Source organism: Salvelinus fontinalis, chromosome 2, assembly GCF_029448725.1.
Source record: "Salvelinus fontinalis isolate EN_2023a chromosome 2, ASM2944872v1, whole genome shotgun sequence".
Taxonomy (NCBI): Eukaryota; Metazoa; Chordata; class Actinopteri; order Salmoniformes; family Salmonidae; genus Salvelinus; species Salvelinus fontinalis.
This window is the reverse complement of record NC_074666.1, coordinates 11827432-11846135: the sequence shown is the minus strand read 5'-3', so window position 1 is coordinate 11846135 and position 18704 is coordinate 11827432. Positions and strand designations below refer to the sequence as shown.

General features: G+C 44.3%; 1 protein-coding gene across 1 annotated transcript in view; it reads left to right on the top strand.

The window, feature by feature from the left end:
* Positions 1–18704, top strand: part of LOC129833613 (membrane-associated phosphatidylinositol transfer protein 2-like) — a 31579-nt gene that overhangs the window by 5962 nt on the left and 6913 nt on the right. Inside the window, exons 5-21 of the mRNA XM_055898310.1 lie at positions 7847–7937; positions 8074–8227; positions 8329–8518; positions 9271–9390; positions 9644–9864; positions 10001–10167; positions 13282–13452; positions 13951–14097; positions 14508–14675; positions 14809–15108; positions 16125–16273; positions 16402–16518; positions 16713–16829; positions 17039–17187; positions 17398–17547; positions 17822–18005; positions 18325–18453. Coding sequence (XP_055754285.1) covers positions 7847–7937; positions 8074–8227; positions 8329–8518; positions 9271–9390; positions 9644–9864; positions 10001–10167; positions 13282–13452; positions 13951–14097; positions 14508–14675; positions 14809–15108; positions 16125–16273; positions 16402–16518; positions 16713–16829; positions 17039–17187; positions 17398–17547; positions 17822–18005; positions 18325–18453 — 2724 coding nt within the window. The remainder of the gene's footprint in view (positions 1–7846; positions 7938–8073; positions 8228–8328; positions 8519–9270; positions 9391–9643; positions 9865–10000; positions 10168–13281; positions 13453–13950; positions 14098–14507; positions 14676–14808; positions 15109–16124; positions 16274–16401; positions 16519–16712; positions 16830–17038; positions 17188–17397; positions 17548–17821; positions 18006–18324; positions 18454–18704) is intronic.

The window sequence follows — 18704 nt, the reverse complement described above, 5'->3', positions numbered from 1 at the left end:
CAAATGCACACAGACACACAGGCACACACACACACACACACACACACACACACACAGACACACACACACACACACACACACACACACACACACACACACACACACACACACACACACACACACACACACACACACACACACACACATACATACACACACACACACACACATCATCTCAGTGTGTTATCCTTTCTGTGTCCAGCGTCACGTCTCTAGTAAACGGAGACGTCGTTCCACTGTCAGGTCCCACAGACGACCAGCTGTAAGTCTGACCTTTAACCTCTGACCCCTAGCCCCGGCCGCAGTGCACTGAGGTTCAGAGGTAGCCTTTAGAACTCCAATGTCCTGTGGTGTGAGTAGGTTCCCAGTAGTACAAGGTAAAACAAATCCTGTTGTGTTTATGGTAACTTACTGGCATCCAGTTACTTGTAAGTTACTGTCAACTGTTAAACCAAAGTTTCTTTGGAAATTACGGTAACATACTGTACTTTTTTATACAGTAAATTGCAGGTAAATGGCTGCCAGTAAGTTACAACTGGATATTTTTGTTCGTGTAGGGTGTTGTGTTAGGTGACTCAGATCATGCTGTAGGCCAATGTTCCCTCTAACCTGCGCCAGTGTGCGGGTGCTCAGTAGCCCAGAGACTGGCGTGCAGGGCGCAAAATAAATATCAGCCAACAGAGACAAGCACGAGATTGAACTTCACTCAACTTTGTAGAGTTTTCCCAGTTATTTGAAACTATCAACTTTCCCTTTACTATGGCAATTGTGATCGAATCAACACAATATTAGCCACTTTCAATAAAACATACCGAAACATGATAGAGATTTTGTTGTAGGCAGAACACATTGGAGTAGGATTCTATTGCGCATGACTCAGCCCATACTCTACACAGACCGGTTTGGCACAACCAATCAGAGCTGCAATAGGCCTATATGCAAATAGACCATTGCCATAAATGGATCTGTGCCATTTACTTTGAATTGGACTGTGTTTGCAGCTGTGGTCGTGAGTAGATGCGCTTGTTTTGAGTGTAAAGTAAGAGCTGCATGTAGCCACGTGTGAAAATGTTGTTCATATCCTTTGCTAGTTAGTGAGTTATTAGCCCAGTTATAAACTCAATAAAAAAAGAAACATTCTCTCACTGTCAACTGCGTTTATTTTCAGCAAACTTAACATGTGTAAATATTTGTATCAACATAACAAGATTCAAAAACTGAGACATAAACGGAACAAGTTCCACAGACGTGACTAACAGAAATTTAATAATTGTAAAGGGGTGCATAACTGGTGGCAGGGAAGTCAGACGCAGGAGAGCAGAACTAGGTAGTAGCCGGAGCAGTTTAATCCAAAACCCAACGGCATAAAAATACAACAGGATATGGGTACAAAACCCGACGAGCACCAGTAAACATATGCACAAACACTTACAACAAACAATTCCACACAGAGACATGGGGGGAACAGAGGGTTAAATACACAACAATTAATGAGGGAAATGGAAACCAGGTGTGTAGGAAAACAAGGCAAAACAAATGGAAAATGAAAAGTGGATCGACGATGGCTAGAAGACCGGTGACGCCGCCCGAACAAGGAGAGGAAACGACTTCGGTGGAAGTCGTGACAATAATGTGTCCCTGAACAAAGGGTGGGTCAACATCAAAGGTAACAGTCAGTATCTGGTGTGGCCACCAGCTGCATTAAGTACTGCAGTGCATCTCCTCCTCATGGACTACACCAGATTTGCCAGTTCTTGCTGTGAGATGTTACCCCACTCTTCCACCAAGGCACCTGCAAGTTCCCGGACATTTCTGAGGGGAATAGGCCTAGCCCTCACCCCTTGATCTAACAGGTCCCAGACGTGCTCAATGGGATTGAGATCCGGGCTCTTCGCTGGCCATGGCAGAACACTGACATTCCTGTCTTGCAGGAAATCACGCACAGAACGAGCAGTATGGCTGGTGCTGTTAGTGTCTTAACGACCATTCCACGGGTGCATGTTCATTAATTGTTTATAGTTCATTGAACAAGCATTGGAGACAGCGTTTAAACCCTTTATAATGAAGATCTGTGAAGTTATTTGGATTTTTACAAATTATCTTTGAAAGACAAGGTCCTGAAAAAGGGATGTTTCTTTTTTTGCTGAGTTTATATAATTTGTAGTGAGCAATAGGGGACTGATTTCTTTATTAACTTCTCTGGGGCAGGATCTGTGTTCAATACGCAACTTTTTTCATAACGTGTGTAACGGCTGTCTATTGCCTCCTCCTCGGATGAGGAGGAGGAGTAAGGGTCGGACCAAAACGCAGCGTTGTATGCAGACATAATAGATATTTATTTAAGAAAGACGAAACACGAAAACTCTTACACAAACTACAAAACAACAAACGACGTAGACAGACCTGAACTTGAGAACTTACATATAGACACGAAGAACGCACGAACAGGAAAGACTAGCCAAACGAACGAACAAACGAAACAGTCCCGTGTGGTGCAACAGACACAGACACAGGAACAATCACCCACAAACAAACAGTGAGAACAGCCTACCTTAATATGGTTCTCAATCAGAGGAAACGTCAAACACCTGCCTCTAATTGAGAACCATATCAGGCAACACATTTAACCCAACATAGAAACACATAACATAGAATGCCCACCCCAACTCACGCCCTGACCAACTAAACACATACAAAAACAACAGAAAACAGGTCAGGAACGTGACAACGTGACTCTCTCCAAAAATGTACTTCATGTGACCCTCATTTACGATAGCCCTACTTCTTCACTACACAAAGGAATAACCTCAACCGATTTCCAAGGACTGGTGACATCCAGTGGAAGCGGTAGGAACTGCAAGCAAGTCCATTAGAAATCTGGTGTCTCTAAAAAATTAATTGAAAAGACAGTGACATCAAAAAAATACAAATTCTGAATGGTTTGTCCTCAGGATTTTGCCTGCTTCATAAGTTCTGTTATTCTCACAGACATGATTCAAACAGTTTTAGAAACTTCAGAGTGTTTTCTATCCCAATCTACTAATAATATGTATATCTTATATTCTGGGGAAGAGTAGCAAGCAGTTGAAGTTTGGCATGCTATTTTTCCAGAAAGTGTAAAAGCTGCCCTCTGACCTCAAGAAGTTAACATTTATTTAACTAGGCAAGTCGGTTAAGAACACATTCTTATTTACAATGACAGCCTAGGAACAGTGGGTTAACTGCCTTGTTCAGGGGCAGAATGACAGATTTTTACCTTGTCAGCTCAGGGATTCAATCTTGCAACCTTTCGGTTACTGGACCAATGCTCTAACCACTAGGCTACCTGCCGCCCCAGGCGATTTTTTAAATTTAATTTATTTTCATTTATTTCACCTTTATTTAACCAGGTAGGCTAGTTGAGAACAAGTTCTCATTTGCAACTGCGACCTGGCCAAGATAAAGCATAGCAGTGTGAACAGACAACAACAAAGAGTTACACATGGAGTAAACAATAAACAAGTCAATAACATAGTAGAAAAAAAGAGAATCTATATACAATGTGTGCAAAAGGCATGAGGAGGTAGGCAATAAATCAAATAATTACAATTTAGCAGATTAACACTGGAGTGATAAATCATCAGATGATCATGTGCAAGTAGAGATACTGGTGTGCAAAAGAGCAGAAAGTAAATAAATAAAAGCAGTATGGGGGTGAGGTAGGTAAATTGGGTGGGCTATATACCGATGGACTATGTACAGCTGCAGCGATCGGTTAGCTGCTCGGATAGCAGATGTTTAAAGTTGTTGAGGGAGATAAAAGTCTCCAACTTCAGAGATTTTTGCAATTCGTTCCAGTCACAGGCAGCAGAGAACTGGAAGGAAAGGTGTCCAAATGAGGTTTTGGCTTTAGGGATGATCAGTGAGATACACCTGCTGGAGCGCGTGCTACGGGTGGGTGTTGCCATCGTGACCAGTGAACTGAGATAAGGATTGCTTCCTTCAAGAGCACAAAACGGGTACAGTGCATTCGGAAAGTGTTCAGACCTGTAACGATACTCTAAATCCTCCTCCTCCTCAGACGAGGAGAGGAGAGAGGGATCTGAAGACCAATGTGCAGCGAGGTATGATGACATGATTTATTTAAGACACGACAAAACAACAAACACGACGTAGACAGAAAACGAACTATACTTGAATCAACTACAAAACAAATAAACGATGAAAACAGACCTGGACACGAACTTACATATAACGTGAAGAACGCACGAACAGGTACACGACTACAAACAAACGCTACAGTCCCGTGTGGCACGAACATACATACTGACACAGGAGACAACCACCCACAAACAAACAGTGTGAAAACACCTACCTTAATATGGCTCTCAATCAGAGGAAATGAAAACCACCTACCTCTAATTGAGAGCCATATCAGGTCACCCTTAAACCAACATAGAAACAGAAAACATAGACTGCCCACCCAAACTCACGTCCTGACCAGCTAACACATACACAAACTAACAGAAAACAGGTCAGGAACGTGACAAGACCCCTTGACTTTTTCCACATTTTATTACGTTACAGTTTTATTCTAAAATCGATTAAATCGTTTTTTCTCATCATTCTACACACAATACCCCATAATGACAAATTGAAAACAGGCTTTTAGAAATGTTTGCAAATGTATTAAAAATAATAAACGGAAATATTACATTTACATAAATACACATTTGTACACAGACCCTTTACCCAGTACTATGTTGAAGCACCTTTGGCAGCGATTGTAGCTTTGAGTCTTCTTGGGTATGATGCTACAAGCTTGGCACACCTGTATTTGGGGAGTTTCTCCCATTTTTCTCTGCAGATCCTCTCGAGCTTTGTCAGGTTTGATGGGGAGCGTTACTGCACAGCTATTTTCAGGTCTCTCCAGAGATGTTCGGCTGGGTTCAAGTCCGGGCTCTGGCTGGGCAACTCACGGATATTCAGAGACTTGTCCCGAAGCCACTCCTACGTTGTCTTGGCTGTGTGCTTAGGGTCATTGTCTTGTTGGAAGGTGAACCTTCGCCCCAGTCTGAGGTCCTGAGTGCTCTGGAGCAGGTTTTCATCAAGGATCTCTCTGTACTTTGCTCTGTTCATCTTTCCCCTCGATCCTGACTGGTCTCCCAATCCCTGCTGCTAAAAAAAGATCCCACAGCATGATGCTGCCACCCCCATGCTTGGGATGGTGCCAGGTTTCCTCCAGACGTGATGCTTGGCGTTCAGGCCAAAGAGTTAATTCTTGGTTTCATCAGGCCAGAGAATCTTGTTTCTCATCGTCTGAGAGTCCTCTAGGTGGCTTTTGGCAAACTCCAATCATGCTGTCATGTGCCTTTTACTGAGGAGTGGCTTTTGTCTGGCCACTACCATAAAGTCCTGATTGGTGGAGTGCTGCAGAGATGGTTGTCCTTCTGGAAGGTTCTCCCATCTCCACAGAGGAACTGGAGCTCTGTCAGAGTGACCATAGGGTTCTTGGTCACCTCGCTGACCAAGGCCCTTCTCCCCCAATTGCTCAGTTTGGCCGGACGGCCAGCTCTAGGAAGAGTCTTGGTGGTTCCAGACTTCATCCATTTAAGAATGATGAAGACCATTGTGTTCTTGGGTACCTTCAATGCTGCAGAAATGTTTTGGTACCCCTCCACAGGTCTGTGCCTCGACACAATCCTGTCTCTGAGCTCTACGGAGAATTCCTTCAACCTCATGGCGTAGTTTTTTCTCTGACATGCACTGTCAACTGTGGGACCTTTATATAGACAGGTGTGTGCCTTTCCAAATCATGTCCAATCAATTTAATTTACCACAGGTGGACTCCTATCAAGTTGTAGAAACATCTCAAGGATGATCAATGGAGCCCAATTTTGAGTCTCATAGCAAAGGGTCTGAATACTTATGCAAATAAGGTATTTCTGTTTTTTATTTGTAATAAATTTGCTAACATTTCTAAAAACCTGTTTTCGCTTTGTCGTTATGGGGTATTGTGTGTAGATTGACGAGGGAAATGTAAAAAAATATATATATTAGAATAAGGCTGTAATGTAATTAAATGTGGAAAAAGTCAAGGTGTCAGGTAAAGAGTTGTTTTGTCTTTAAGGGGCAGGGTTGTATTTTGAGATAGGCTTGAATAAAATAAGTAGCCAATAGGCAGAGGGTAGCATAATTTGTCTGATTCTCTGTAATAATGGTATGGGAATAATGACACATTTTATTTTGTAAAGTGGTTTCTTGCATCGAACACAACATTTTCAGTCACCTCCTTGTCTGAAGGACAAGTGGATAAACAGGTTAATGTCAAGCCCTGCATGTTTTTTTCAAAAGTCTCATGGAATGGGCTCCCGAGTGGCGCAGGGGTCTAAGACACTGCATTACAGTGCAAGAGGTGTCACTGCAGTACCTGATTAGAACCCAGGCTGCATCACATCCGGCCGTTAAAATGTTACGGGATGCATTTTCTCCATTGTTTTTGATGGTAGGCCACTCTGGTAGGCTTACATTATGATCAAATAGCTATGGTAGCCTACTTGCTGTACTGTACTGTACTTTAAAGTGGGTACAGCCTCAGTGTTCACAGTAACTTCAAGTGGGTACAGCCTCAGTGTTCACAGTAACTTCAAGTGGGTACAGGCTCAGTGTTCACAGTAACTTAAAGTGGGTACAGCCTCAGTGTTCACAGTAACTTCAAGTGGGTACAGCCTCAGTGTTCACAGTAACTTCAAGTGGGTACAGTCTCAGTGTTCACAGTAACTTAAAGTGGGTACAGCCTCAGTGTTCACAGTAACTTAAAGTGGGTACAGCCTCAGTGTTCACAGTAACTTAAAGTGGGTACAGCCTCACTGTTCACAGTAACTTAAAGTGGGTACAGGCTCAGTGTTCACAGTAACTTTAAAGTGGGTACAACCTCAGTGTTCACAGTAACTTAAAGTGGGTACAGCCTCAGTGTTCACAGTAACTTAAAGTGGGTACAGCCTCAGTGTTCACAGTAACTTAAAGTGGGTACAGCCTCAGTGTTCACAGTAACTTAAAGTGGGTACAGCCTCAGTGTTCACAGTAACTTAAAGTGGGTACAGCCTCAGTGTTCACAGTAACTTAAAGTGGGTACAGGCTCAGTGTTCACAGTAACTTAAAGTGGGTACAGCCTCAGTGTTCACAATAACTTAAAGTGGGTACAGGCTCAGTGTTCACAGTAACTTAAAGTGGGTACAGGCTCAGTGTTCACAGTAACTTCAAGTGGGTACAGCCTCAGTGTTCACAGTAACTTAAAGTGGGTACAGCCTCAGTGTTCACAGTAATTTAAAGTGGGTACAGCCTCAGTGTTCACAGTAACTTAAAGTGGGTACAGCCTCAGTGTTCACAGTAACTTAAAGTGGGTACAGCCTCAGTGTTCACAGTAACTTAAAGTGGGTACAGGCTCAGTGTTCACAGTAACTTAAAGTGGGTACAGGCTCAGTGTTCACAGTAACTTAAAGTGGGTACAGCCTCAGTGTTCACAGTAAAAACGCGCTAGACGTTGCACAGAATTTCCACAATGTTGAAGTTTGCACTCATCAGACCTAAAATTTGCTCAATGGTGGAAAAAATTACAGGGAACATTGCTGTAGGCTGTGAAAATATGTTGTTTTAGTTTTTCTTTTAAAAATCCATGCCATTGTTTACTTCATTGTGCTCCTTCACATATATACTCTATATGACATTTATCAAAGTGACTTACAGTCATGCGTGCATACAGTAGAACCCACTACCATGGCGTTACAAGCAGCATGCTCTACCAACTGAGCTACAAAATAGTAATAATAATCCGTGTCCACCGTCTCTCCTCCTCTTTATCCTGTAGGATGGATCGTCTCAGCAGTGTCTGACGCCTTCCAAGATCCACGTTCTGCTTCTGGTTCTTCACGGGGGTAACATATTAGACACTGGAGCAGGTATACACTATAACAACTTTATTTATAGAGTGGACAACACTTAAACAGTTACAGTAAACACTAAACAGTGTTCTTACTTTGTTTATTATTGTAAAGACAATGTAACAATTTTGTATTTTATCATAATTACTCCCAGGTGAGCCAAGTAGTAAGCAGGCTGACGTCAACACTCTGAGTGGAGCATTTGAGACAGTGATGAGAGTGCATTACCCAGCAGCCCTAGGACACATTGCCATCCGCATGGTCCCCTGCCCGGCGGTGTGTGCCGACGCCTTTTCACAGGTTTCCAAGTGAGTACACAGGTTTCCAAGTGAGTACACAGGTTTCCAAGTGAGCACACGCACACACACAAACACACACTCTAACCCTCGCTCCTCTCTCTCTGGTCCAGTCTCAGTCCCTATAGTTTTGATGAGGGCTGCCTTTCCAACAGTCAGGACCACATCCCTCTGGCTGCACTGCCTCTATTGGCCACTTCCGCTCCGCAGTACCAAGACGCCGTGGCAACCGTCATCCAACGAGCCAATCAGGTGTATGGAGACTTTATCAGGTCCTTGGAAGGGGCATCCTTCTCCGGACAGGTCAGTGCAGGAGTCAGGGGTCAAAGTTTAGGGGTTATGATTTTTGCTGATTATACAATACAGTGAACTCCGAAAGTATTGGGACCGTGGTAAATATTTGTTTAGGATTTGTACTCCAGCATTGAAATGATACAATGACTGTGCAGTTAATGTTCAAACTGTCAGCTTTCATTTGAGGGCACTTTCATCCATATTGAGTGATCCGTTTAAAAATTACTTTTTGTACATAGTCCTCCCCCAAAAGTATTGGGACTAATTCACTTATATGTGTATTAAAGTAGTCAAATGTTTAGTATTTGTTGGATGCATTTGCTGTTTGTTTTGGTTGTGTTTCAGATTATTTTATGCCTAATATAAATGAATGGTAAATAATGTATTGTGTCATTTTGGAGCCACTTTTATTGTAAATAAGAATAGAATATGTTTCTAAACACTTCTACATGAATTTGGGTCATACCATGATTACGGATTGTTCTGAATGAATCATCAATAACGATGAGTGAGAAAGTTACAGAGGCATAAATATCATACCCCCCCAAAAATGCTAACCTCCCCTTTTACTTTATATTAATGGTGAGAGGTTATCATGTCTTGGGTGCAGGATGTTTGTGCGTCTGTAACTTTCTCATTCATCAATATTCATGATAACCTCAACGTCATTGAGGAAACGTGTCACTGTCCCGATACTTTCAGAGCTCACTCTATATACTGTATGTACTCAATTTAAAGGTGTGTGTTCTCTCCTCCTGTAGGTGTGTGTGATCGGGGACTGTGTAGGTGGTATCCTAGGGTTTGATGCGCTGTGCAGCAGTAACGTCATCGTTTCAGAAAGCCAGAACAGCAGTAGACGAGGCAGCACCATCAGCGTACAGGTACCTCTATCTCCTTTAATTCCATCCCACAGGGCTACTCTAGGACTAAAAAGCACTTGCAATGTAACTCTCTTAATCTCTGTCCGGGAAACCGGGCCTATCTGTAGCATAGATCTGACAGCTACTAACTAAATGTGCCCTCTCTCTCCCCCTCTCTTTCTCTCCCCCTCGTCCTCTCTTTCTCTCCCCTTCTCCCTCTCTTTCTCTCCCCCTCTCCCTCTCTTTCTCTCCCCCTCGTCCTCCGTCTCTCCAGGACACAGACCTCCTCTCCCCTGGCATCATAATAAACAGTGTCTCTCTGTCTTCTCCGTCTTCTCCGACTCTGGAGAGCAGTCGCCATCTTAGTCGCAGTAACATTGACATCCCTCGCAGCTCAGGACCTGACGACCCCAAGAGAATGCTGCCTCGCAAACGCAGCGACTCCTCCACCTACGAACTAGACACCATCAAACACCACCAGGCATTCCTGTCCAGGTCAGACACACACGCACATTTAAGGTATAGCTACATTGACCGACCAGTTATCAAATGTTAACTTTTCTACCGTTTATTTTCCCCCCACTCTTTTGCCGTTCGTTCCCTCTCTCTCTCTCCCCCCCTGTCTCTCCAGTCTCCACAGCAGTGTATTGAGAACAGACCCAGGTTCGAGGCGCTCCAGCGGGAGTACCATGCTAGAGGGAGGGAGGCTGGACTTCGAGGTGGCAGACTTCTTCCTCTTTGGTTCACCTCTGGGGCTGGTGCTGGCACTGAGGAAGACTGTGGTGCCGTCCATAGATGGTGAGGGACACCTTCATCAGTGGTTGATCTCACTAGCCTGGGTGTGAATATATTACTGCTGCAGCCAACAGTCTTTGCCATACATGGAGTTGACTTTTTAAGGAGTTGGCTTAAGCAGAAATAGACTATTTGCTAAGTCTACACTTTTCATGATTGCATTCATGTGTGCAGTCTTCGATTTTGCGTTCAGCCAATTGAAACATATCAAACAATCATCCAATTCAAACATATCAAACATTCAGACAATTTAAACATATCAAACATTCAGACAATTTAAACATATCAAACAATCATCCAATTCAAACATTCATCCAATTCAAACATATCAAACATTCATCCAATTCAAACATATCTAACGTTCTAACAATTTAAACATATAAGTGAGAATCTGTAAACTAAGCCACTCAGCATCTGTGTGGTGAGAGTGACGTTTCCTGCAGTTGTGGGGTCGGGCTCTGCTGGGACATCGCTAAGTGAGGTCACATCATAGTTCAGAGATTAGAGGTCATGTTTTACATCTCTGATGCCAGACATCCATTAGCTGTGACATTTAAGACACAACATGGTCCAAAGTAAATTAAGAACTAAGATAAATAGGAGGTTTAGGAAGGAGCTGAGAGGCAGCAGAGGAAACAGACGGGGCTGTGACACAGATTCTTCAGGGGTTCCATGGAGTTCTAGAGAGTTCCGGAGATATGACTCATCAGCAGTTGCCTGTGTCACTTCTGGACCCTTGAGACAAGAAGCTTTGATTGAAGTTGTCCTTAGTTCCGCCATTGTTTGGTCAAATGATTTTCAATATGTGAGCTTTGGAAATAACTTGGATGGCTGTTGTTCTTTTTCCCTGCTCTTTTCCTCATCGCTCTCTCTCTCCCCATCTCTCTCTCTCTCTTTCTCTCAATTCAATTCCATTCAAAGGGCTTTATTGGCATGGGAAACATATGTTTAAATTGCCAAAGCAAGTGAAATAGAAAATAAATAAAAGTTAAATAAACAATTAACAGTAAAAATTACACTCAAAGGAATAGAGACATTTCAAATGTCATGTTATGGCTATATACAGTGTTGTAACGATATGCAAATAGTTAAAGTACAAAAGGGAAAATAAATAAGGGTTGTGTTTTCCCAATGGTGTTTATTCTTTACTGGTTGCTCTTTTCTTGTGGCAACAGGTCACAAATCTTGCTGCTGTGATGGCACACTGTGGTATTTCACCCAATAGATATGGGAGTTTATCAAAACTGGATTGTCTTTCAAATTCTTTGTGGGTCTGTGTAATCTGAGGGAAATATGTGTCTCTAATATGGTCATACATTTGGCAGGAGGTTAGGAAGTGCAGCTCAGTTTCCACCAACATTTTTTGGTGGTGTGCACATAGCCTGTCTTCTCTTGAGAGCCATGTCTGCCCACGACGGCCTCTCTCAATAGCAAGGCTAAGCTCACTGAGTCTGTACATAATCAATGCTTTCCTTAATTTTAGGTCAGTCACAGTGGTCAGATATTCTGCCACTGTGTACTCTCTGTTTGGGGGCAAATAGCATTCTAGTTTGCTCAGTTTTTTTGTTCATTCTTTCCAATTATCTTTTTGTTTTCTCATGATTTGGTTGGGTCTAATTGTGTTGCTGTCCTGGGGCTCTGTGGGGTGTGTTTGTGTTTGTGAACAGATCCCCAGGACCAGCTTGCTTAGGGGACTCTTCTCCAGGTTCATCTCTCTGTAGGTGATGGCTTTGTTATGGAAGGTTTGGGAATTACTTCCTTTTAGGTGCTTGTAGATTTTAAGTATTTTCTGGATTTTGATAATTAGCCGATATCGGCCTAATTCTGCTCTGCATGCATTGTTTGGTGTTTTACGTTGTCAATTTTTTTGGCAGAATTCTGCATGCAGTCTCAATTTGGTGTTTTTCCCCATTTTGGTTAATTATTGGTTGATGAGCGGACGGACCCCAGACCTCACAACCATAAAGGGCAATGGGTTCTATAACTGATTCAAGAAGTTGGCATGTCGAATTTGATGTTCTTTTGATAGCGTAGAAGGTCCTTCTTACCTTGTCTTTCAGATCGTTCACAGCTTTGTGGAAATGACCTCTGGCACTAATGTTTAGGCCGATGTACGTATAGTTTTTTGTGTGCTCTAGGGCAACGGTGTCTAGATGGAATTAGTATTTGTGGTCCTGGCAACTGGACCTTTTTTGGAACACCATTATTTTTGTCTTACTGAGATTTACTTTCAGGGCCCAGGTCAGACAAAATCTGTGCAGAAGATCTAGGTGCTGCTGTAGGGCCTCCTTGGTTGGGGACAGAAGCACCAGATCATTAGGAAACAAATAGGCTCTGCGTTTGAAGGTAGGCCTTGAAATACATCCACAGGTACACCTCCAACTGACTCAAATTATGTCAATTAGCCTATCAGAAGCTTCTAAAGCCATGACTTCATTTTCTGGAATTTTCCAAGCTGTTTAAAGGCACAGTCAAATTAGTGTATTGTAACTTCTGACCCACTGGAATTGTGATACAGTTAATTATAAGTGAAATAATCTGTCTGTAAACAATTGTTGGAAAAATTACTTGTGTCATGCACAAAGTAGATGTCCTAACCGACTTGACAAAACTATAGTTTGTTAACAAGAAATTTGTGGAGTGGTTGAAAAACTAGTTTTAATAACTCCAACCTAAGTGTATTTAAACTTCCGACTGACAAGCTGCATCCCTGTCTCCCCCGCGGCCCATGGAAAGAAATATGTGTGTTTTTTGCCAATTCTAACCCCACACTGTATACATTGATTTTATAATGTTGAATGTTTTTCTCCCAACACTGCTTTCCATCAACTTGTATAGCAGACCCTCATGCTCAAATTGAGTCAAAAGCTTTTTTGAAATCAATAAAGCATGAGAAGACTTTGCCTTTGTTTTGGTTTGTTTGTTTGTCAATTAGGGTGTGGAGGGTGGTCTATCGTACGATAATTTGGTTGAAAGCCAATTTGACCTTTGCTCAGTACATTGTTTTCACTGATGAAATGTACGAGTCTTCTGTTAATGATAATGCAGAGGATTTCTCCAAGGTTGCTGTTGCTCTTGACACATATCCCACGGTAGTCTTTCTCTCTCTCCCTCCAGTCTCATCGTTGCGTCCGGCCTGTCAGCAGCTATATAACATGTTTCATCCAGCGGACCCCTCTGCCTCCCGCCTGGAGCCCCTTCTAGAGAAGAGGTTTCACCAGCTGCCCCCCTTCTGTGTCCCCCGATACCAACGCTTCCCTCTGGGGGACGGACACTCGGCTCTGCTGGGTGAGGACAGATACACACACCAGAAGTATTTATTTATGTCTCTCCTCCAAAAGCAAGCACTCAATTGGCTGTGTGGTTTGCTTTCCATGTCCATATGCTGTCATGGTAGCGTATCTGTGTGCATGTGTTATCAGATATAATGTACTGTGCTTTACGTCCGTCCAGTCAGTCTTATTTTTTTTATTTTTAAATTAAACCTTTATTTAACTAGGCAAGTCAGTTAAGAACAAATTCTTATTTTACAATGGTGGCCTACCCCGTCCAAACTCTCCCCAAACCCAGATGATGCTGGGCCAATTGTGCGCCGTCCTATAGGACTCAGCAGTTATTATGCATTGAACTGGTCTGTAGTCTATTACATACGTTTATTTCTGCCTCTCTGTCCCATGTCTCTTCTGCCTCCCCTGTCCCCATCTCTCTCCCCTGTGTCTCCCCCCTCTCCACATCTCTCCGTCTCCCTCTTGCCCATCTCTCTATCTTCCCCTCCCCATTCCCCAGTGGAGACTATGCAGAGTAACCCCCATCTCCTGTTGGAGTCAGTACCCCTGTCAGTACCCCTGCGTTGCCAGGAGGGGAGCGTCAGTGAGACCTCCATCCCCGTCCCTGTACTCAGCTGGCCCCAGCAGGCCTCACAGCTCAACGACAGTGTGTACCCTTTCTCTGTCTCTGTCTGTCTGTCTGTCCACTGCTTGGTTCCCTTTCTCTGTTGCTCTGTCTGTCTGTCTGTCTGTCTGACTGTCTGTGTCTCTCACTCTCTTTGTCTGTAAAATGTAATTGGTTGCCTGATCAAAAATCTCTCTCTCTCTCTCTCTCTCTCTCTCTCTCTCTCTCTCTCTCTCTCTCTCTCTCTCTCTCTCACTCACTCACTCACTCACTCACTCACTCACTCACTCACTCACTCACTCACTCACTCACTCACTCACTCACTCACTCACTCACTCACTCACTCACTCACTCACTCACTCACTCACTCACTCACTCACTCATTCACTCACTCACTCACTCACTCACTCACTCACACACACTTTCTCTCCGGTATCTCCTTCCCTCCAAAGCGGACATGCTCCACTCCCACTGTGGTATGTTTGTGGACACCCAGTACCCATCCTCCCCGCTGACTGGACCCCCCCACTCCAGGGGCCCCCGTAGGTCCAGTGAGGCCAGCATCGCTAGCCAGGTGTCAGGCATGGCCGACTCATACACTGCCTCCAACATCACCAACAGTCAGTATGGACTTTATACTGTTTATACTGTTAACAGCAGTGTTTGTGGCTCAGAGAGATAACATTAATTCTCTGAAATGTTTCACATTTTGTTTATTTCTTCCTTTGTACCGTCTGTTTTGTTGTTCCGTAGCTACTAAATGCTATAGCAGTTCGTCTAAGAAGCTGGGTCTCCTCTCCCAGCTTGCTCTTTCTAAACTCCCCTCGAGGAGCCCCTCTCCACGAGCCAGGAAGAAGATACGACCCTTCCTCACTCTCAGACACACCGACTCAGAGCAGGGTGACGATGATGTCACCTCTGACGTCACTTCCTATGATGTCTCCTCAGACCTGCCCTCTGACTTCACTGATGTCACTTCTGATGTCACCTCTGACATCACCGATACGAGCTCTGACCCTCCGTCGCCAGATACGCTGATGGACATAGAGCAAGGTAGTCTGGGTACTGTAGTTTCCCTCGAAGGAGGAAGGTTTGAATCCTGTGTGACCCCCAGGACACTCATCTGTGTGCCTTGTCATTGGTCACCTTCCAGCTACAGTTGAACCATCACACTGTACTAGATGTCCTCTCCATCCTTTTCTCCTCTACAGCATTTACCCTGTACTGTACTGCAGTGGTTCCCAAACAGGAGTTATGGCAATGTCCTCAATCAAGGACCGGATTAACCCTATCAGTCCCGAGACCCTCATATTTAACCATTTTCCATTGACAAATGTCAATAAAACAAATAAGGTCTGCCAAAGCAAACACCTGATAAAAAGGAATTTATATGAATGCTGTAAGTACAGAATTTGTTTGCTTAGTGGAAAATGAATATCCAACTAGTCAGTGACAACTGTGGGGAGTTTGTGAAAACAACTATGTGAGCCTATTACAGCATTATAGGTGTTTTTGTAGAAAGACCCCGGGCCCCTTGGGATCCACCCTTGTCTCACAAACAATGCTCTAGCTCCGCCCCCGTTAATCACACAGACTAATCCAATGACACAACCTGTAGTCTGTAGCTCAAACACACTTATGTTTAAAAGGAATTAGAAGTCCAAATTGCGCCTGCATCACGGTGGGACTCTTTCTGTTAAAATGAGGGACCACTGTTTGGAAATCGCTGATATTGTGTGTTACCCTGTCCTTCCTCCTTCCTCCAACCAAAACTGTCCCTCTACTCCAGTTCAATCTGTCCCTGGACTGAAAGCCCATTCTTCTCCTGTGTGGACCTGTGACTCTCCGTCTGTAATATACAGCCTCTCCCTTGGACTGTACATCTCTGGATGAGCACACATCCCTCTACTGTGGAACCCCTCTTTGTCTGGAACTATCATTGACCAGAAATATGTCTATCTCTTTTTTTAACACTATCTTCTTTTCTCAACCGGGATTACCTATTGCTTGTTTTATGCCAGGACTGTTTCTGTTGACTGATAGACTTCTCTCTCACTCTCTCTCCCTAGTTGCGTCTCGGTGGTGGGGCAGTAAGCGGATGGACTTTGCCCTGTACTGTCCTGATGCCCTCACAGCCTTCCCCACTGTAGCTCTGCCTCACCTCTTCCATGCTTCATACTGGGAGTCCACTGACGTCGTCTCCTTCCTACTCAGACAGGTACAACTGTTTATGAATGCCCTATGAATGTTTACAACATAATAAAGGCATTGCCTCCTTTGACCTGTTATAAGGGCTCATGTATTCTATATGAATGCTTATGTAATCATCCCTGTCTGCTTCTCCAGGTTATGAGGCATGAGAACTCTAGTATTTTGGAGCTGGATGGTAAAGAGGTGACCGAGTTCAAGCCTTCTAAACCCAGAGAGAAATGGCTGCGCAAGAGGACACACGTCAAGATCAGGGTGAGCACAGGCCGCTTCCTAACCACCTTTAGCCATTAGTGATATCTCAAGCTAATGCATTTATCAGGAGTTTACTGGTTTCTGTATCAGTACACCAATGGTAAATATATATGTGTGTGTGTGTGTGTGTGTGTGTGTGTGTGTGTGTGTGTGTGTGTGTGTGTGTGTGTGTGTGTGTGTGTGTGTGTGTGTAGAACGTTACGGCCAACCACCGTGTGAATGATGCTGTGTTTACTGAGGATGGAACACAGCTGGTGATGGGACGCTTCATGTACGGACCTCTGGACATGGTCACTCTCACTGGGGAGAAGGTAAAGCATTGATGCAAACTTGTGGGACAAACTTGAGTTCTGCCACTGATTGAGAGATACTGGGATAGAGCCAAACCCTAACTTGAGATACTTCCATGCAACTCAATTTTTGTTTGCATACATAACTTATTTCTGTCAATGCAACATATGGGTGTGTATGGGCGTGTATGGGCATGTATGGGCGTAACCTCCTCTTGCTCCTCCTCCAGATTGACATCCACATCATGACCCAGCCCCCCTCAGGGGAGTGGGTGTACTTTGACACAGAGCTGACCAATAGCAGCGGACGCATCTCCTATGTCATCCCAGAGAGCAAGAGGCTGGGCATCGGAGTTTATCCTGTCAAACTGGTCGTCAGGTAGGTTACAGGATTCATCTGATTAGCTGATTTTCATGGTGTTTTTGAGTATTAAAACAAGTTTTGAATTAAGTGTATTTGTTACAATTCCCCTTTCCTGCACCTCTCCTCCTCTCTCTCTCTTTTGCCCTCCCGTCCCCTCCCTCTCTCTCTTGCCCTCCCGTTCCCTCCCTCCCTCTCTCTCTCCCCCTCCCTTCCTCCCTCTCTTAGGGGTGACCATACGTTTGCGGACAGCTACCTGACGGTGTTGCCGCGGGGAACAGAGTTTGTAGTGTTCAGTATTGACGGCTCGTTTGCTGCCAGTGTGTCCATCATGGGAAGTGACCCCAAGGTCAGAGCTGGAGCTGTAGACGTGGTCAGGTAGGAACATGATGAGTTTTATTGAGTTTTATTTAATGTACTGTTATGTGGTTGTAGCTATATGTTCCTGCCCAGGAGTCACACTAGCTAATGTTGACATACAAGTTGTGAATAGTCCCTGGCAATCATCAAATTAATAAATGAATAGACAAGACATCCAACCCTTTGGGCTTCTACTTGTTCACCCACATCCTGGCCTCCCTCCCTCCCTCCCTCCCTCCCTCCCTCCCTCCCTCCCTCTCTCTCTCTCTCTCTCTCTCCCTCCCTCCCCCAGACACTGGCAGGACCTGGGCTATCTGATAGTGTATGTGACGGGTCGTCCAGACATGCAGAAGCAGCGTGTGGTGGCCTGGCTGTCTCAACATAACTTCCCTCATGGCATCGTGTCCTTCTGTGACGGCCTGGTCCACGACCCCCTCAGACACAAGGCCAACTTCCTCAAGGCCCTCATCTGTGAGGTACAGTAACGGGGGCAGAGATGAGGGTGTAGGTGTAAGGTGTAAGGGGTTAGGGTAACACTGGGTTTGAGGAAGGGTAAGTGGGTTGTTCAGGGTGAGGGGACTAGGCGAGGTAGGTTTCTACTGTCAAAATACAATGTGATAGAAACAACAAAACTATCCCTACTGATGTGGTGTTTCTAACAGTCCATTCCTCTGTGGGTGGGTGTGTGTGTGTGTGTGTGTGTGTGCGTGTGTGTGCGTGTGTGTGTGTGTGTGTGTGTGTGTGTGTGTGTGTGTGTGTGTGTGTGTGTGTGTGTGTGTGTGTGTGTGTGTGTAGGCCCATATGAAGATCTTTGCTGCGTACGGCTCTACTAAGGACATTTCAGTGTACTCCTCAATAGGCCTGCCCCCATCACACATCTACATAGTGGGGCGGCCCACCAAGAAGATGTCCAGCCAGTGTCAGGTACTTAACTAGCTCTTAGAAAAGACACTGTCCCCCAAAAAGAAGTCATACATTCAAGTGTATAATAGGCAGAATCTACTACACACCCAGAGCTCATTAATGAAGGTGCTGAATCTACCACACACCCAGAGCTGATTAGTTAAGGTGCTGAATCTACCACACACCCAGAGCTGATTAGTTAAGGTGCTGCATCTACCACACACCCAGAGCTCATTAATGAAGGTGTTGAATCTACCACACACCCAGAGCTG